The sequence below is a fragment of the Fulmarus glacialis genome, unplaced genomic scaffold (assembly GCF_000690835.1).
Source record: "Fulmarus glacialis isolate BGI_N327 unplaced genomic scaffold, ASM69083v1 scaffold9644, whole genome shotgun sequence".
NCBI classification, from domain to species: Eukaryota; Metazoa; Chordata; class Aves; order Procellariiformes; family Procellariidae; genus Fulmarus; species Fulmarus glacialis.
In genome coordinates this window covers 52,839-73,715 of record NW_009207436.1, presented here as the reverse complement: position 1 = coordinate 73,715, position 20,877 = coordinate 52,839, and the positions used below count along the sequence as shown (strand labels likewise).

Sequence of the window (20,877 nt, the reverse complement as noted above, 5' to 3'; positions counted from 1 at the left end):
GATTAAATATAAATATTTATAAATAAAAATATATAAACTTCACCATAGAGTGGATTTAACAGTGCAACAAGGGCAGGAAGGTTATGGGAACTCCAGCCTTGGAAACATTCAAAACTTTTCTGATCAGCCTGACCTAACTTTGAAGTTGGCCCTGTTTGAGCAGGGCATTGGACAAGAGAACTTGAGCTAAATTATGAATACATGAAGATGTAATGAATGCAACACATGTATATGCATTCCCAGAGTCCAGAGCTTCTTTCACACTCAATTTCAAGAAAAAAATTGTGTTCCAGCAGAGCTAATCAGGAAATCAGGAGATCTCAAAAACCCAAGAATATTTAAGGTAAAGAAATAATCAAGAATGGATAGCAAAAAGTAAGGAAGGATTTCAAGAAAAATTGAACCACAATTTCAATAAATATTATAAGCCCAAGGAGCCAGACTCCCCCACTCCTGCAGCCATGTGATAAACAAAATCCATGTGAGCTCCTGTCACTGCTCCTACCTTCTGGCTCAGCATCTAGATCTGGCAGGACATTTTCTAATATCCCACAACCTTAGCACCTTTCAAGGAGACTACAGTTAAAATTAAAGCTTCCCATTGAAATGCTTCTTTTCTCTCTCTCTGCCTTTCAAAGCACAGATTAACCAGAATTCAGGATTTTACATGACCCACACCTAACGTCAAAGGCTGCTAAGCACAAGTGACAGGTCTGATTCCTTCTTGAGACAATGAAGTTATGAACTTTTTCAAGGTCCTGTTCTTGGATTTCCCATTGCCTGTCATTACTTCAACTCCTGTGTGATGGATCAGACCACAAGGCACTGAACTTTCAGTACCTACTTTGTAAAACAGACGTTAATAAGGACAGCAACAAATTACAAACTGAGGTTTTACAACATGTTATGGTATTTCAAACCTCTTGATTTGGCTGCTGAGAACTTTCTCAAACTTTATTAACCAGCCTTAAACTCTGAAAGCTCTTTGAGCAGTAATATCTACTGCTTCAAAACATGAGATTTCTGGGAAAAAAATTCTCTCCACTGTTGGAAGAAAATATTTCTAAATCTGGACATCTTCCCCTTGGTACAGAATTGGCTCCGGTGGTAATTCAGTTTCAGCAATTAAGTCAAAGCTGGTTTTGATTTGTTTATCAACTCTTTATATGCCATGCTTCATGCACATGCTGAGTACCTGACCATCAAGAAGCTAAGAGGACATGCCAGTATAGGCCAACAAGCTGTAGTGGCTCTAGGCAGAGCAGTTGAACTACTTATTGCTCTCCTATCTTCAGGGCCAGTAGCCCACTAAGTATCCACCACCTGCTTCAGTGTAATAAAATAATTTCCCTGTGTGGTGGAGTAGTGCCATTAATCCCCACATTTACTCGTGTGGAACTGAGGCTCACAAAGACAAGCCCAGCTTCATCACACTCACCAACAGTCACTTAATTAAGTACTCAAGTCAGGTGCCCAAAACTCCCTTCAGTTGGTCCCTTTTACAGCCAGAGGGCGTTTCAACCCACCCAAAAACTAGACCTCCTTCTGGAGCTATTTATCCCTCCCCATTGACCACAGGAGGCTGGAAAGTAAATAAGCTTCTAACTGATGTTCCTCAAAGCCATGGGTGATGGCTCTGGAATCCATCCAAGACCAACTAGGAATTAGGGAATGGCCCGAGGTCACCCCCTTTACTCAGGGGACACACATGCTGAGTATTACTAAGTGGGAGACTGCGTTTTGCTCACCAAGGCTCTCTGGGCCAGGGGAACACGTATCCACAGCCTCCCATGGCCTCAGAACAAGCTCCAAGTGCCACAGGACAGCAACTGCACTTACCTGGAAGATATTGGAGAAGTCTCTCAGGTTGAAAACATAGTGGAACTTGATAGCCGTTGGCAGGAAAGTAGCAGCTACTTTCTGATGCAGTCCCAGGGCCACGGCAATCAACTGCTGAGCTGATTTTTGCACAGCCCCTGAGAAATTCTCACTCGTCAGGTGCTGCATTAAAATGGTGCTGTAGATCCTGGACAGGGCATCCTGACCAGGGATGGAGAGAGCAAAGACGCAGAAGTGACGCTGAGGAAAAGAAAGGAAGAGATGGAAAGGTCAGAGAGATGGGCAACCATGTCTCAAGCGAAATGCCCTTCTGGACTTGATGCAATTGGAGTAGTGCTAGGTAATGTCATCTAGACTGCCTTTCCCATGAAAGGTGGACTAGATCTTTCGAGGTCCCTTCCAACCTGTGATGCTCTATGATTCTATGACTTGCAGTCCACCTGAACAAGGCTATTTCCATCTTCCAATTTCCCAGCAGAGGACAGTTGGCAAGTGACATCATTCTGCTCACTAAACAAGGGATTTTCAACTGCATTTCACAACTGCTAAGCTGGAATTTCAGTCCATTGAAGAGCTGAAGGGCTCTAAACGTCCCACCAACCTCTGATGAAGTCCAGTCGCTGTCTCTGTTAGGAACAGACCCTGGAAGGTGCCATCTCCCAGAAGACCCCTTTATTGATTTGGAACTTGCAAAGACGGAGGAGATGCCCATTTCCAGCCATGGGACACTTCTTTTTAACTCAACAGACTCCCTTACTAAAGAGGAGTCAGGACCTGGGCTGACTCTTGTCATGAGGTTTCTCCATGAGGGAATCAATTTTGCTCTCCACTATCCAGGCTCCCCAACAGCTAGCAGGTCCCTGCCTGCAGTGCTATGAGCAGGATCTGTCCCTGCAGCAGCTGCCTCACCAAGTTACTGCTGCTCTTGCATGGGCATCCGTTTCTCAGGGTATTTCTCCAGTACTGCTCATGTGCCAAGCTTCTCCTCCTATGGCATGGCAAACACCCACCATGCAGCTGGAAAGGGCACCATCCCTCTGGCTGCCCTTTGTCCCCCTTGGATGCCAACAGGACCTGCTCAGTGGTTTTGATGTGCGGGCACAAGGAACAGCCTCCGACCAGGCTCTGCCGCTCTTCATGGCTTGGAGAAAAGGGTAAGTAACCTCAGAGCTGATAATAACCAGCTCTATGACCCAGGTCAGGCCTCACAGCTCCCAAAAATCAAGCTCTGAAGTTTAAGATCTCTTCCCAAATCTAGACTTCTGTTACCATCAGCACTTGTACTGTTTTGGGTTTTTTGTTTTGTTTTGTTTGTTTGGGTTTCCGCCCCCCCACCCACCCCGCTTCCTTTTAATGAGAATACACTGCCAGCTCCACCAGAAAATTTTAGAAACCAGAAGTCTTTAATGAACCATGTTCCAGAGGCAAATACGAGCTAAATGAAGGCAAAATCTGTCTGTATGAACCAGAAGGCTGTCCAAAGTACGTGTTACGCTGGCTGGCAACTTGTGACGTCTTCCTCTGACTGAGCAGCAGAATGCGAGGAAAAACAAACAAGGGAATAAGGGAGCAAGTCTGGTGCTGCACCAGAAAATTACAGTCACTTGACAGATTCATGCCATTTCTACTGACAAAATGACAGCAGGTTCTGCCAGTGGTTTTCCTCTGGCCTCACACTTAAATAATCCACCCAAAAATAAAATCAGCGATGTGCCTGCTATTGCGCAGGGTTTTACCTGCAGACGCGGGTTGATGGTGAAACTCCCCGCAGTCGGGTTCATGCACGACACGTACTGCACATTCGTGATCTCCTTCAGCGACAGCTTGGTCCTGTCATACCTTTGGGTACAAAAAACAAAAGCAGCAGCATGATGATCGCAGCCTGCGAGCGGCAGTGCTGTGTCTCCCCCGGCACACGTCCATGGGCTGCCAATGTCCAGTTGTCTTCAATGGGGTCAAATTCTGTATCTCACCAAGGCAGGGCCCAGGCTTACCTGCATGCCTGTACATGGCCTGGCACACACACACATTGGTGGAAATTTTTCAGCTTCAACAACCTGTAGCTAATATTTCTATAAGCTAGTAACAAGCACTGAGCAAAACCCACAGGTTGTATTAGTCATTTGCACAGAAATTGTAGAAAATCCAGGAGTGTGTCTGGTTCAAGTCAGCCTGGGACAGGGGTAAGCAGGCTCCCTGCTGCCAGATGCAGCTGCCCACCTGCTGTCTGCATGGGGAGGATGGGGAGTCTGCTGCAGGAGCCAGGGGTGCAGCCCCAGGAGCAGCCCCGGCAGGGTTACTACCAGGGCCAGGGCAGCCCAAGGATTGCAGCGAGCTTTGCCCATCTCACTCCTCGCCATCCCTGGAGCAAACTGCAGCCCCATCAGGCTGCGAGAGGGGACACCGAATGTGCAACACCCTGGCAGGTGCTGCCAAGAGCGCAGGCAGAAAGCCTGGATGTGCCTGGGAGGGGACACACGGCATGCTGCATCCCCCTGTGCCTCCAATGCCCCCATGCAACCAGCAGAGCCCTCTTTCTGCCCGACTTCCTGACATCTACAGCCCAAAATTTCTGCCTCCCCTCCACTGTCTCCATACTTGGGAAGCTTTTGGCCAAGCTCAGGCATGCATGCAGCTGAGGAGGCTGGAAATTGCTGTGAGTCCCTACCCTGTATATTCCCCATGGGGAGAGCCGCAAATATTGCTGTCCCACGCTGTGTTGCTGGCTATGGTGTAAAACGCACTAATCTCCTTCCAAACCATTGTCACTGTTTTTCCTTCAAATTACCTCTGCCTAGAAAATGCTTCTTTGCTGCTGCCTGACTGAAAATAATAGTAGGTGCTCACAGCAGCGGCAGCTCATCCCAGCTGAGGCCAAATCCGTGGCCTTCATCCATATCACAGGGCATCAAGGCTGAGCATCATGTTCCCCTTGCAGGCTTTGCACGGGGACCACAGTCACAAACAGCAGCAAGAGCAGAGCAAAGCTCCTCTCAACCAGGCTATGAGCAAGTGAGTTTGTTTGCTGGGGACACGGGAAACCCTGAGGGTGCACAGCGCTTTGTTCACCCAGAGCCATCTCCAGCCAGCTCCAGCGATGGCAGACACAGGATGGGAAGGGGGAACCATGCTCTGAACTCCTCTCAAACCCCATCCTCAACACTGGAGCTAAACAAAAAGGTCTTGGACAACCAAGCCTGAGCAGCCTCCTACCAGTGGCCGTAGTCCAGGTGCTGCCTGATCAGCGTATGGGGCTGCACCGTGCCATAAGCGTCCACTTCAGGCATGTTCAGATCATCGATGAAGTAGATAAGCTTCTTGGTACCTGGAGGGCCATAATTTCTGCCAGCCTTTTTATCCAGAGGCTTCTCAAGCACACCTGTATGGAGGCAGAGGTGCAAAGCTAAGTTACCAGGGGGGTCATTGTTGCAAAATAAAACTGATTTCTCAACCCAGCTCGATGCCATGCTGTGCGTAGCTACAGCAGCCCCAGGAGGAGCTGAGCTATGCACAGGACAGGTAGGGCTCATCTCGCAGCACAGGGGGAAGACCCCAGCCCCCTCCAGCTGTCATCTGGGCTGTTTATTGCTTTTGGGGGAGGAAGAGTTGGTCTCGGCACAGGATGCTGCTCACCAGCAGGACGGTGGCTGTCCCCGAGCTGTGGCTATAGAGCAGCGGCGAGCCCTGCTCAGCGCTGGCAAGGACCCTTGGTCAATTCTTTGGTCTGACTGAACCCAAATCAGAAAGCTCTCAATTCCTCCTTTCAAATAAAATATGGCAAAACTACGTCTCCTACAAAACGGGTCTACTTCAGACCAAACAAAAATTTTTCATGCGAGATAAAGCCTTTTGAATCCCTTCTGTATTTTTTTTTAAATGAAATCTTGCTTGCTGAGGTTATTCTGATACATACAACAGAGCAGTGAATATCCTCTGCCACCTGCCCCAGCTATACAGCGACCACGCCGTTAACACGGCAATAGTGGCTGGGCACTGGGAAGGAAAAAAAGGAGATGCTGTAGGCACAGAAGCAAAGCTTATTATGTGAGTGTAGGTGCATTTTTTTACCCCTGTTAGAAAGAAGTAATAAATGATTTTGGGGCCAAATTCCTGGACATCTTCAGGACAAACAAAATAATATTTTTCATTTAAATGCACCAAATACCCACAAGTTCCCTGATCCCCTCCCCAGCATTACCCAAACCTCCAGATAATGTGACAACACTCATTTCCAACACGAGCTGCCAAATTACCACCTAGTTTTAAGTAGGGTCATGCATGAGCAAGGGAAAGCATGGAGAGAAAACTTTCTCATTTCAAAGCTTTGGAAGATTTTAATTTGTTTTAGCAGAAGGCTGAGGTTATGTGTTGCTCTAGATTATAAAACGTGGAGAATATTTATAATACTGGGCTGATATTTAATAAAAATCACACCATGTTGCTGCACATAATGTTTTATAGGTTATTGATTCCTTTGATTGCAGCCTGAGCAACCTTTACTGACTCAGTAAGTGGAAAAGCAAACAGAAACAGCTCTCCTCTGCCCAGATCCTGGGAGAGGTTTTCTGCCATGTGCTTACTTGGAGAGCATCCTCGGTCTCAGGGGCTCACTGCTCTCGTGAAGGTGGAGGCAGAATTTGTTGCATTTACACAGTTTTGGGTTGTCAACAGACCTATAAGGTGCTGTACAGCAGCATGGTAAGTAGCAATTCTTTGTAATTAGGGAAGACTGGCAAATGTAATTGGGACTGGGAATTTTTATAAAAATCTCCTTGCAAAAATGTACACTTAAGCCATTCATTATCATGTGCAAAAGTTATTAAGGAAGATTTATATTCCGGGTTTTTTCAGACCACAAATCTTTTAAAACACCATTTTTTTTACTGCTTCAGTGCATTGCAGAAAGCTTGTCTTTCCCACTACTCAAAATTCAGCTGATTTCTTGTCATAGACAGTTGCTGCACAAAGGAATGAATTGTGCTAAAAAAAATGATGAATCTTTCTTCAGTGGAGTCTCTCTCCCCCTTCAATAAAATGACAATATTTGGAATTTCTGGTAGCAAGTTAAATTAAGTGTTTCAAATAAGCATTTAATTTAAATTTAATTAGTTCTTAATTAACATATAAAATGAGCCCTTTTTGAGGTTAAACAAGTATGCAGGAGATTCATCACACTGAAATGCAATTACTGGAGATCAAGTGACATGTTCGTGAAAGTTGCATTTTAATTCAAAGCCGTATCTCACAATAATAATAAAGGGTCCATGTCTCTGCCTCTGAGATCCTGACATACTCAAATTAGCACCTGAAAGAAATAGTCACTGCAAACGACACTTAGCAAGGGCAACTCCTCTTGCCTGCTGGCTGTTGATCAAAGGGGGTGGAAAAAAAACCCAAAACCAAAAAACCGACATTTATTGCAATTTTCTCAAGGCAGATCTGTAGTGAAAAGGCGCTGAATGACAGGAGCGGGGCAGGAGCATGTGGAAGCCAGGGCTACATCTGAAGAAGGAGCGAGGAGGAGCAGAGAAGCAAAGAGAGCAGCAGACCAGAGGTCCAGGGCAATGGGCTGAGAGAGCAACAAATGCCACAGAGAGTGGCACTCAGTCACAATACACCAAATAAAACCCCCAAACTGGCTCCAGGCTTGGGCAGAGAGGGTGGCTGGCTCCATTTAACCCCTATGCATGTGGCACTTCTATAAGTCACAGGGCCTGCAAGGATGGTTTGAACCATATAGCTGTTCTTCTCTAAAGGGCACACACTCCGCACCTTATAAATCTCTGCACCAACAGGCACCTTGTCTAAGAAATTACTGGCTTTCAGGTTTTTAAGTAAAAACTGCTTTGTATCCGTGTTTTACACATTTAAAGAGGTGCCTGCTGGGGAAAAAAAAAAGCAGCCAATTGACAAACTACACAAAAAGGGACAAATTAACTCTAAAAATTGAGCAGTAGGGAACCAGGCCAAGCAATATAAATCATACTTCCTAATGCAAATCTCACAGTCACATCTTCATTCCCATGCAAGATGACTTGGTCCTCTCTGCAGAGGAAGAAAGTCGCCGTCTCAGCCCATAGCTCACGGCCAGAGTAAATAGGGACACGCTGCCAGGTCTGGCTGTCTAAATCTCAACACCTGCACGCGCTCGCTCCATCCAGATGGAGATAAATGAGGGTGCATTCCCCGACCCAGGCAGCTGGGCAGACAGACAGACAGCTCAGCTCATTTACCAGCTCAAGGGCATTTCATGGAGACCCCACACAGGGAGAAAAGGAAAAGAGGCACCTGGGAGGGGAAAAGGGAGGTTCTAACCATCACACCACTCAGGGCTGCAAGACTGGCCAAAAGATGGGATTTTACCCATTTTTTTTGCTTGAAGGACATGTAACCGAAATAATTTGCATTCACACTGCGGGCAGAAGCACAGGCACTGTCCCATGGGGCTAGTCGGCACAGGCAGGAGAGCCTGGAAGGGTGGGCACCAGCAGGCCCAGAAACTCTGCAAACCTGCCCCAGAAAGCTCTGATGTTGGCACCGTGACATAGCCCCAAGTTACACAGCATGGGCTGAGCCTGTGCTGTCGCCTCTCTGCAAGCAGATCAGTCCCAGAGGGCAATTTTAAGCTCCCACACCTCTTTTAAAATGTTTGCAGTGTTGGGAGCCTGGCAGAACATGGATGAAGCCCAGGTGTTTACTGCCTTCAGCATTGATCTGGGCTATGAGCATGTCCCCACCCAGCACCACTTGGCCAGGAACAACCCAGACGGTGAAGGTTAAATCCTTGGTCTCACCGATGCTTCACGCATGGTGATCCTGTATAAGGCTGGGGGAGCAAAAGCATTTCAGGCCATTTCGGTCAGACCAAGCTATATAAAGGAAGCATTCTGCTTTACCCACAGCTGTTATACAACTCAAAACAAACCAGGCTGTTTTTCCTGCTTAATAAATACATGTAAACAGTTATTTTATCTCTCTTTACATCAACTCAAAGTGAAAACGTCATTCCAAAATGAGCAACTTTTCAAGGATTCCCTCTTTTTTCTTTGCGTCTGAAGAGACTATACAGCAAAACTGACCTCATCTTGGTCCCACAGTTTATTTTTCACTGATGTGCCAAAATCCCCATCAGCAATATTCTTATGGGCTTCCCCAGAGCCAGCAATTCCCTGGGGCTCTGAGGCCTCCAAGGTCACCAAGCCCTGTGCCCCCGGGGGAGGTAGGGGACCTGCTCCATGGGAGCACATCAGGCTGTGGCAGGACGTGGAGGACAGCACCAGGAACAGGCAGCCCTGGCTTACAGCCTGCACATATCCATTAGCACCATCCTCACTGCTAATTGGGATGCAGTTCCTGTCATTGCACCCTGAAGACAGTTTGGATCCTAGCCAAGGAACCCATCCTGTTCAGCATGGGCTTAAATTCAAGCATATTAAAGACACACCTCAAGTCAAGTACGAGCTGCATGCTGTACAAAACAGCAGCAGATTTAAGCATGTGCTTTGGCACAGCCCTGAACCGGAGTCGTGGTGTTCAGAATTTAAATCCTCATGTTGGAAAATGTCATCTTCCACAAAACCAGGGGTGTGCTGACCTGAGAGTTTCACAGTGGGATTTAAGAGTCTGCAGGTGTCAGTGCAATGCCCACAAATGACATGGGCAGCTCGCCCACAGGTCTCCCCGAGTGCCACAGCGCACATCCTGCTCCAAACCCCGCCGGATCCCCGGGAATTCGGTAACCTGCCAGCCAGAAGTCCTGTGGCTCAGCCGTTGCCTTACCTTGCAGCATGGCAGAGGTGGTGTAGTAGTTAAACGGGACCTTCTTCACCACATACGCATCCGTGTCCAGTGAGGAGAGCTTGTCTCCCACCAGCACAGACTTCCCCGTGCCGGCATTGCCCACCAGCATCACTGGGCGCTGGCGCTCCAGAAGCCTGTCTATGAAGTACCGCACACGGACCGTCTCAGTGGTGGGCACCAGGCAAGCCTGAAAGGGGCATAACAAGCAGGTGAGAGTCCCCATCCTTGCCACAACCCCACAGCCATGTTCTGGGGAGAAGTAAAATTGGGGGAGCCAGGAATGAGTGAGGTGACCCCAGTTTCTAGATTGCACTAGGAAGGGAACGATACGCTGCTGCCAGCCGTAATAATCAATCTGTCTGTACAGATGAAACCTTGACAGCCAGATGCTGGGATCAGCATCTGGATCTCCCCGCAAACACACAATTTGCTAAAACGGTAACAATTTTTACAAGTCATCTGCTCACTGTGGCACTTAAAAAGGAAAGAAAAGCGTAGCTGGTAAACACAGTTCACTACCTGCAGAAACTCATTTTTTGTCCAGATCATAAAAAAAAAAAATCTCTATTTTCAGCCAGGCACAGGATTACGACATGGTGTCTCGTGGACTTTATCACTACATTGTCTCACATCCTGCAGGCTGCACTCCTTGGCCAAATGTACCTCGCGTCATGCACCTCCCGTCCTGCACCCTGGGCACACCAGCTCCTGGGTCACTGGGGTGGCTCTGAGCCTGCCCCCATGTACATCACTCATATTTAGAAGATGGATGGAGGATGTGTCTTCACAGTCAAAGCACAGTAAAGAAAGATGGGTAATTTAGTTGTACCTCATAAAGAATACCATTGTTATTATGAAGTGCTTGACCTTTAATGAGACTTCATCGAAATGTCCACGTACAGTCACTAAAATGCATGAATTCCTCCCAGATAAAAAGCATGCAAGGGTTCACATACCTGTAATGGCGTTTCTGGATCAAATTCAAACTGGGGAATAAGTTTAGACCAAGGCTCAAACTTCTTTGTTTCTGGATCGATGTAAAAGTCAAAGACTGTGCCCTGAGAGGGAAACTTGATAGTCTTGAATTCTGCCACCCACCACTTGCTGAACTTCACTCTGTAGTCCACAAGCTGCAAGACAAAAAGTGGAAAAAATATGTTCATCTGGAGAAATTCATTAGTGATGGAGATGTTATCTACCCCTGTCCACCAGAGTGGGATTGGTCCTTAAAATATATTCCACAGCATAACATTCTTATCCTTTTTCCTATTATTAAGCCTAATTTTTCATTTTCTTCATTTCTTCTCATCAGTCCTATTTATTCACCTAAATAATTCATCCTCTGTGTTGATCACTCTTGGTATGTCTGAGATTAGATAGATGGATCAATTTGAAAAAGAGAAATACGTGTCTATGACTAAACAGACTGCTTGATTGATTCTTGGTGCCTACTTCTTCCAACAGACAAGGACACAACATCCGTCTACATCTGTGGTCATGGTAAGTCAAAGCATGCATACTAAAGCCTCTCCTCATAAATCATACCACTCATTAATACTTAGTTGTTGTTTTCTGGCCTCTTTTCAAGCCACAATGTTTTGGAGAAACAGGATTGCAGACACCAGTGTATCAAAGCACCAGAGACTTAGCAGGACTAGGGAAGTGATTGTCCCCCTGTACTCAGCACTGGTGAGGCCGCACCTCGAATACTGTGTCCAGTTTTGGGCCCCTCACTACAAGAAGGACATTGAGGTGCTGGAGCGTGTCCAGAGAAGGGCAACGAAGCTGGTGAAGGGTCTAGAGAATAAGTCTGATGAGGAGCGGCTGAGGGAACTGGGACTATTTAGCCTGGAGAAAAGGAGGCTGAGGGGAGACCTTACTGCTCTCTACAACTACCTGAAAGGAGGTTGTGGCAAGGTGGGTGTCAGTCTCTTCTCCCAAGTAACAAGTGATAGGACAAGAGGAAATGGCCTCAAGTTGTGCCAGGGGAGGTTTAGATTGGATTTTGGGAAAAATTTCTTCACTGAAGGGGTTATTAGGCATTGGAACAGGCTGCCCAGGTCAGTGGTTGAGTCACCACCCCTGGGGGTATTTAAAAGATGTGGCATTTAGGGACATGGTTTAGTGGTGGACTTGGCAGTGTTAGGTTTATAGTTGGACTCGATGATCTTAAAGGTCTTTTCCAACCTAAATAATTCTATGATTCTATGACCGTGCCCCTTTGACTCTGCTGTGTTTCTGCACTGCCCGAAAGCACTCGCTTTCTTGTCCTTCCCCATTGTATCTTTCTATGCGTAGAGACTTTGGAGCATCTGAATTTTTTCAAGAGCTGGGGTGACAGTTTTGCTTTAGATGTTGGGTCAGGACTTGCAAAATGTGCTTAGTCCCCTCTCCTGCCCCAGGTCTCCTGTATGACATTAGGCTAGTCAGTCTGCCTGAATACCTTCCCATGCAGACAACGGGGACTACAGCCTTCTGCCCTGGGGAGAAGTGGGTGGGGGAAGGAGGGGAAAAGTGCTATTAAAAAGATGTCTGTGAAATACCAGATGCATAATTTAGCCAGTTTTAACAACACAGTTTCTTCCTGGGGCATCTGCAGGTCTCTCCTCCCCATAGCCCTTTGACGTGCTTTCCCAGGCCAGAAGCCCAGGTGGGACTGCCAACACATTGTCCATAGACTGCTAAGCCTCCATCAGGAAACCTGGATTTGAAGCTGAACTGAACCGAGTGTCCTCTGTAAAGTCTCCTGAGGCACCATCCATCAAAAGACCAGAGAATTTGAAAAACCCGTTATTAGTATCCACAATTTTGCAGTCTTGTGCTATTCAGAGAGGCAGAATAATTGTAATTCTCCATTCTCCTGTTGTTATAACTCCTCGGTGCCAGCAGCAGAGTAGCCTGCAGCAGGGAGGGATGTGCATCACTGCTAAAAGCTTTCTCACTAGGGTGCCCTTACCCCTGCGCAGGCAAACTGCCTGCAGCTGCATTGTGATGGGCTGCCCGCCCTCCCTAACCAAGCAGTTAAGTGGAGCTGCTCCAGCCCCGGCCCTATTGCCAGAACAACGTCAAACTCAAACTGCTTCCTTAATAAAAACCCCACATGGATTTCCGCTAATTTCAGAGCCTGGAAATGGCAAATCCATCATTTGTTTTTATTCAGGGGCCCCGCTACCCACCAACAAGCGCAGAGTAGCGGGAAGCTTTCCAGACTGTTTCTTCTGACATTTCAGCAGCAAAAGGTCAGCACGAAGGGCACCTTCAATGGAGAGCAATAAACAGATTTTATATTGGATCATTTTTCATCAGGCTTCCCCTCGCTCGGACTGATGTATCCTTGCACTCTCAGCTCTGACATTTACAGAGCATCACAAGCAATAATGCACAGTCCAGCCTCAAAGTCAAACCTCCCAGAGGGATGCTGTGCCTGCACAGCGCAGCTCCTCCTGCAACCCGCACAGCAGTCCAGCAAGAGCCTGCTGCGCCAAGGCCACCACTCCCAGGGGCAAGGCAGACATCAGGCAGCAAAGTCTGCGATGCCAGGGACCGACTCTACTACGGCGCAGGGAAATCAGGGTCCATCTGCCATGCGACCACGCTCCAGCTGACTTGCTCAAGGACCTATAAGCTCCTGTAATTAGACAGCAGCTTGCACTGTTGAAGCAAGGACAAGAAGTGCTTCCCAGGCTTTGTTATGTGTTTGGTTTTTTGTTTTTTTTTTTTTAAGTCACCCTGCACTGATAACGCTAAGGCTGAGTGTTTCCCAGCTGACACATAGGGTTAAGTCCTCCACAAGGACCGAGGCTGAGTGTTTCCCAGCTGACACATAGGAAATGGAGGGTTAAGTCCTCCACAAGGACCAAGAAAGCTGGTCTCTCACAGGTCATTCAATGGCCATGTGGCATGATGGCACCAAGTGAGCGCCAAGCTGAGCTTGACCTGTGTTGTTTATCACTTACTGAAATATCTGCTCCTTGGCATGAAGCAAATGTGAGGAGTCCAGCAGATGTTGTTGGTCTAGCATTGAGGCATATGCAAAAAACACAGAGACCCCAGTGAGCACTTAAGCAGCCTCTGAGAACGGCAGTGCCTCCACCCAAGCTGGGGAAGGATCTCCAGTATCAGGTCCATGGAGAGACCTCCCACATACTCCAGACAACACAAAGCTTGATAAAAGCCCACCAGAGACCAGATATGGATCTCTGAGCCCTCGACAGCAGTGTCCTGTCACTGGGCAGACCCATATATCAGGACGACATGCTTTAGACCTGGGGATGAGGTATCCTCTGACCAGGAGATGCAACAGGTTCCCAGCAGGGATTGGGCAGAACCAGAGTGAGCAGCTCCAGCAGATGCCAAATGTACTTCCACCCACAGGCTTTGCAGCTTCTCACATTCCTCTCTGTGCCACTTGCTGAAAACCTGGTACTCAAAATCTAGGCCTTCAGGTGCCACACGTGCTCTTAGACCCCTCTACAAGTGCCTCAGGTTTCTTCTGCCTGCCTATGAACCAGTCACATTAAAAATCTCCAGCTTGCACAGCCATCAATCTGGAAACAGCAATGCCAACAGAGGGTGGAAAGTCGTTCTGCAAGCACAGGCACAAAACCATGGAGTGGAGCCAAGGGTGGCCCCAATGTTGGCAGCACTGTCAGCAGGGCTCTGACACACAGCCCACTGTCTTCTTGTCCATTATTACTGTTAACAGTTGGAAGTTGTAAAACAGCAGCAGCTTTTCCAATTACTTGGAAATCAAGAGACAGCCCTGCTGTGCTGAGCTGAGACATGCAGCCAGGAAACAGGGCAGAACGGGGTACAGGGGCAAAAGGAAATGCCCATTTCTCCTCTCCTGTGCACGAGACGTCGGGGAGAGGCAGAGAACAGGGAGGTCAGAGGCAGCAGCACAACCCTGCTTCCCCCAGGCACATTTGGAGAAGATCCTTCTCGAGATCCCTGTTGTTCACATGCTACAGCTCCCACGAAAGCAGCTGTGTTTCAGCCCAGATGGAATGTCTGTGCTTCTCCCATGTTTTAAGGGGGACCTGAAAGGGAGCTGAAAATGTGCAGTATCAAATGCTGACCTTGAGAAAACTGTCCTACAATAATAACACCATGTAAGAGATCACACCCATCTTGTCTAATGCAAGCTGATGGATTCAGAGGCTGACAGCTGCAATTAATCCATAGGATAGATGTACTGTGGGAAGCAGCATGGAGAGTAGTGCCCTGTCTTCCACTGCCTCTCGGACATGAGCGTACTTTGAACGTCAGAGACACCACTAGTGAACCATGGCCTGATTAATCTTCCTGGCTTAAGAAGATCTTGGTCTCTAGATAGTGCCGACCAGCACTACAGTGTTGGGTGTGGACATCCATCCACCAACAGCTTGACTGAGCCCAGCAGCTCATGCCAGAGACCACCCAACAGCTGGCTGCCTGGAGGGGAGTTCAAGCTGAGTGTCTACAACCATCAATCTCAGCCTCGTCAGCATGCTCCCAGCAAAGAGTATTTCAAAGAGCAGAGCCACTGTCTACTTCCACTTAAGTGGAAGCACATAATCCCCAAAGCCCATCCTGCCCTGCTGACCACCCCTCTTCCTTATGTACTTCTATCAGAAATTGTGGACAGCCAATTCTTAACATCCACCTATGTTTAATAAAAGTCAGTGGTGACAAAGCACCGGTGGGTTTGTGTTACATAGCACAACGTCTACCTGTGCAGTCAGATGGCTGAAAGACTGCTCCGTTGATATGTTCATACGGTAAGTCAGTCTTAATTTGATCACATTATGCACATCCACAGGCCTCTATAAATTAAACTAATGTTTCTCACCATGAAATGTGTCTGCATAAGCAAACATCCCTCCACCTTTATCACTTGACCCCTCAGCTGTTCTCTGATGTTACACCCTGGATAACGAGATCTTTCGCAAAAGGAATTGTTGCACTCAGATTTCTAGTTTATTATCACCTATATCAATGATCAGGGGGATGGAATGCCTCTCCTATGAAAAAAGTCTGAGAGAGTTGGGGTGATTCAGCCTGCAGAAGAGAAGACTCCCGACAGACCTTATTGCGGCCTTTCACTACTTAAAAGGGGCTTATAAGAAAGATGGGGACAAACTTTTTAGCGGGGCCTGTTGCAACAGGACAAGGGGGAATGGTTTTAAACTAAAAGAGGGTAGATTTAGACTAGGTATGAGGAAGAAATTTTTTACAATGAGGGTGGTGAAACACTGGCACAGGTTGCCCAGAGAGGTGGTAGATGCCCCACCCCTGGAAACATTCAAGGTCAGGTTGGACGGGGCTCTGAGCAACCTGATCTGGTTGAAGATGCCCCTGCCCATGGCAGGGGGTTGGACTAGTGACATTTAAAGGTCCCTTCCAACCCAAACTATTCTATGATTCTATGATTCTATATGAGAGCCCCAGGAAAACAGCATTACTGATAGAGCACTCTGTGTTGGAAAGTATAAAAAAAGAAAAAAGAAAAGGCCTGTGTAAAAGATGCTGAAGTGGCATCTTCCTTCTTACCTGGTCTTGAAACATTGATCCACCAAAGGCCCAGACAGCAGCAAAGACAAAGTAAAGTTCATAAAGCTCCTTGGGACAGTCAGGAGGTGTGTTCTCCTCCGTGAGGAGGCATTCAAGGAGGTAGCACAACATCTGAACCATACTCTGCTCAGGAATGGGAATAATCTTCTTAAATCTAAGGGATAGAAATTGAAAGCACAGGAAATATAATTGGGTCCAGCAACACAGTTGCTCACAACCCAGGAAGGCAAGCCTAGAAATGCTTTTTCAAAATATTAGCATTTTACTAGTCAGCAGTGTGTGTCTTATTCCCGGGTACAGCAATAAAGAGAACACCCATTCTCTCCTTCGGACCTGCTGGCACCGGCACATATACAAGTAATAACAGTAATCAGAAGTTTCAAGCATTTTAAAACTTTGATCCTCTTGAAAGAAGTAAAATGGAAGACTTGCTAAAGGCAATGATTTCCTGTGAACACGATGAGTTCAAAAGCGGTCAAATAGAGGAGTAATAAAATAAACCCTTTCATCTTGCCATTTTACATTCATTTAAGCTATACTTACAGAATTCCAAACTAATACTGCAGCAGCACTGAAGTCCTCCATAAAGTAATTATAGCTATTTGAAAGGTTGGTTCTACAATTTCTGAATTAAGCAAGCTACCAAAATATTCAGCTCAGGACTGCCTGCAGCTAATCCCATGGATTTCATGGTCTGACACAATGTTCAGCAAATAGGGTGGAAAATGTCCGATGGACTTTGCTGCCAACAGCTATAAACAGCTTGGTCGCCCAGGGAGTAGCTCCCCAGTAAGATGCCTAACTCCTACTTCTAAAGACCACTGCTTTCACTAATGCAGCCCCTTCTGACACATCCCCATTGTGGTTGACAACTCCCATGCTCAATTGTACACTGATTTATTTTATTTTATTTTTTTTAAATGAAGGTGTAACTATGGGAAGCAAGCAGAGGATGGGAGAAGCTCTCTTACTCAAGTTTGTTGGGACACTACTTTGGCCAGTCCTCATCACAGTATGAGTAAGAGAGCTGTCTCCTATAATGATAAGCAAGAACCACACAACTTCTCTGTGGGTACTGCTTTGAAGCCAACTGAAGCCAAGGAGCACCAGGGCCCTTCCAAATATCCAAATTCTTCATGTTCATTGGGTTGGTGTCCAACCATGAAACATGACCAGGCTGGATGTCCACACAGACTGACTTAATTTTGTTCAAATGCATCAGGAAAGAAATTCAAGAGAGAACTGCCAGTAGAGCAATCCCATCCTCTACCACAAACACCAACTTCCTTCTCATCACTGAGGGGCAGGAAAAGAAGTGGGGAGAGGATAAAAGAGGATCTGCTCTCTCCACCTTCCATGCTGCATACTGAAAACTCCTTCAGCAGTGGTCTGAAATCTGCTTTACTGCAAAATAACTTGTGGAGTGAACTCAGGTCTAGCCTGACACTTCAGGAGACTGAAAAGGCTTTCTCTTTAGGATCTCCTGGATTTGCTTTCCAAGAGATACAGAACTGGTACAAGAAGTACAGGAACAATCAAATCAAAATCCAATGAAAACCAGATGAAAACCAGATCTGACCAACAAAGGATGGGCAGGAGTGTCAGCTGCCCCACCTCACCCCATTTCTTCTCTTAGCTTAAGCCAATGATGTTCAGGGGTCTCAGGGGCAAGGAGGAAACCAGCCATCCATACCACATGCAGCACAAACCCAGCACAGCACAGCTGGTCTGGAAACCGGCGAGTGTCCCCCCTGCCCTCGCCAGCGGAGATACAATCACTCTTCAGATGGTACCTTGTTCTGAGGGTGTCCAGGCAAATCGGCAGGTACTTATCAAACAAAATGGTTAGGTTGGCTCTTTCAGACTGGATCTCCCGCCTGTCAATCCAGCTGCTCACTGGGGGATTCCAGCCCAGATCCGATGGGTTGATGTACAGGATCCCTTTAGGCCCAGGGTAAGAGAGAACATATAGTAAGGACACAGCAGAGACTATTCCTTTCCTCCAGCAGAATTTCTCAGCTGCTTTCACACAACTAAAACCCTGTTAAATACACCTGGGGTATCTACCCCTTCCTCCTGCCCCACTGCGGAGTAGAAACATTAACAGTGAAGAGACTTAACTCAGGAAACCAGGACACCTTTCCTGACCCTGCCCCAAACTGGTCTTGCCTGAGTCATGCTATTGCTCTGGGCCCCATTTCCCCATGTGTGAAAAGAGGGGACACCTTCATTCCCTTCTGCCATACTTCATGCACTTCTCCAGAAGACCAGGAGCTCTTTGGGATAGAGTCTGTCCCTCTCCTCATCAAGTCCATACAGGGCTTTGCACAACAGGAGCACTCTCGGCAATGCGAAGCCATGACCACCCATCAACAGTCAGAGCGCTCTGGGTAAATCTGCAAGGTGATGACAGCTCCCCGCGTAGATTTGGGATCAGGATCCTCAGTTTGTCCATATGCTTCAGGAACCTACCCTGTCTACCAAAGGCAGCTGTGATCTCAGGCTGGGAACTTTCAAGAGGGACCAAGCTGACCAACAGAAGACTGGTTAATGGCACTAGATCCTACCTGGTCCATGCAAAATCAAGGTAGGACTCACCTGCTCTGGACACTGTCGCTGGGGTGGCTGTGCGCAGGTGGCTGATCTCAAAGACCAGCCGCATCGTTGGGTTCAGAGGGATTCTCTCATTGCTTGCCAGAGTCAGTACCTACATGTGGCAGACAGACAAACAGACTAACGCCTTCCCAAGGAATTGGAATGAAAAGCATTCTGCACTTTGCACTAAAAAGCTTGGTTGCTGTCAGCCCAGTTCCTCGAGGCAAAGCAGCTGCTTTCTAACAGGTAGTAGAACAAACCTTCTCTCTTCCACGACCCAGAATCAACAGCACTCCCTTAGGGTGGGGAAAAAAGGTGTAGGATTATGACCCCACTCTATTTTTAAAGGACCTGAAGTTATGATCAGGACATTTGCAGTTATTCATGAGCCCGACTCTTCAGGAAAGGGAAATTCCAATGAAAACATGCTTTTAGCTATTTCCCTCATGCACCATTTTCTTTATGCAATATTGTTTGATATATCTGAAGAAACACAATTGCATTACTCTAGGAGGTGTTATTTTAGCATCTGCATTTCTCCTAGGCTCAATCACACCACGCAGCCAAGGAATACCTGCTTCTTTAGCTTATATTCATTACCTTATTATCATCCATCACAGTATTAAGAGATTCAATCCACATCGGATCAATATCTCCATCTAGTACCATCCACTTGGGACCATCATGTGTGATGTTGGCCAGCTCTCGCATGATTGATGAAAACAGTCCTGGGAGGGTGACAGGAATATGTTGATGAACACTGAATTTGCCACCTGCTCTAACAGTTTTCTCTAGCAACTTACTAAAAATTATCCTAATCAATGTTTTCCTCTTAAGCATTCAAAACTTTATGCACCTGTACATAAATACTACTATATCACAATATGGGTTTAGTCTGTTTTGAAGAAAAAAAAAAAACATTATCAGTTACCATCACTGAAAATGACTGCAGACCTACACAGGAGCTTCATTCCCACCGAGAATCATATGGGATAAGAAAAGTTAAGAGCAGATACTCAGAGGCAAAAGAAGGCATGAATTACACAATGCAGAGAAAACCGTCTGAATATGCCTTGGAAATTCTTATAAATGTTTTTTTGTAGCTCGAAGTATATCAGGGAAGTCAAGATGCATTAAACGCTGGGTCATGGCTTTAGTGAGATTGAGGGGAGAACAAGCACAGAATGACATTGAATGACAGAACAAAATGTGAGTAAAATCAAGGAGACAGAGAGGATACAGTGTCTCGAGGGGAGTAAATAATGAATGTTAAGAGGAGCAAGAAGGCTGGGAACAGAGCAGCAGTACGCAGAGCAAATGAAAACTGCACAAAACTATTGCTCTCCTCTATATGTGAAAATACCTAGGGAGACACTGGTCTTCATGAAAAAATATCAGGCAAACATTTAAAAAAAGCCTCTTTTCCGGTGAATTGCGACAAGCATATTTTTTTTTCTCCAGGACAAGCTATTTCTTTGTGATCCAGATCAGGAACAGCTAGTGGCATTGTATGACTGAAGGCAAAGCTTGGGCACAACAAATGCAGAACAGCTCACCTGAAACAGGTATCCCGATTCTGAGATCAGGTCAAAAAAAATGACACTTCACTGGTTCTGCCTCGACTCATGGATGAGGCATTCTGCCTTGGAAACTGCTCCAACATCGTTAGTATCAGAAATAGCTACTGTCTCAGAGCATCAACGCTTCCCTCATATACACCACGACAGCAGCAGAGAGAAAAGTGCCTTTCTCCTAACCTTGTGCACCCAGACCACGGAGCAGACTTGGGATTTAAAAGAAGAGCTTGGTTCTACAAAGAACACTTTTAGGATTCCCTTGTGGGACCTTTTACCACCTAACACGTATAACCTCTTGAACCCCTGATAATGAAAGGAGTGACAGGATGAAAATGGGAAGAGGAAAAGAAGGGGCTGATCCGTAAGGGAACACATCACCTCTTGTTAGGCTGTGGTGAAGATTGCTGGTCTTTGACAACAAGAAACAAAATTTTCAGGAATGGTTAATGCAGAAAATATCTGCCTTGAAACTTCAGGGAGGAGTCCCACAAGCTCCCTTGAAACATGACAGGCT

General features: G+C 46.7%; 1 protein-coding gene across 1 annotated transcript in view; it reads right to left on the bottom strand.

Moving 5' to 3' along the window:
* Nucleotides 1–1,839: 1,839 nt before the first annotated feature.
* The window catches only part of DNAH9 (dynein, axonemal, heavy chain 9), a gene marked incomplete at its 3' end in the record, with an annotated part of 68,655 nt that continues 49,617 nt past the window's right edge, over nt 1,840–20,877 (bottom strand). The window contains exons 32-40 of the mRNA XM_009576100.1: nt 19,387–19,514; nt 18,790–18,898; nt 17,985–18,132; nt 16,171–16,345; nt 10,596–10,769; nt 9,619–9,826; nt 5,053–5,218; nt 3,576–3,678; nt 1,840–2,079 (exon numbers count right to left, since the gene is read on the bottom strand). Coding sequence (XP_009574395.1) covers nt 1,840–2,079; nt 3,576–3,678; nt 5,053–5,218; nt 9,619–9,826; nt 10,596–10,769; nt 16,171–16,345; nt 17,985–18,132; nt 18,790–18,898; nt 19,387–19,514 — 1,451 coding nt within the window. The remainder of the gene's footprint in view (nt 2,080–3,575; nt 3,679–5,052; nt 5,219–9,618; nt 9,827–10,595; nt 10,770–16,170; nt 16,346–17,984; nt 18,133–18,789; nt 18,899–19,386; nt 19,515–20,877) is intronic.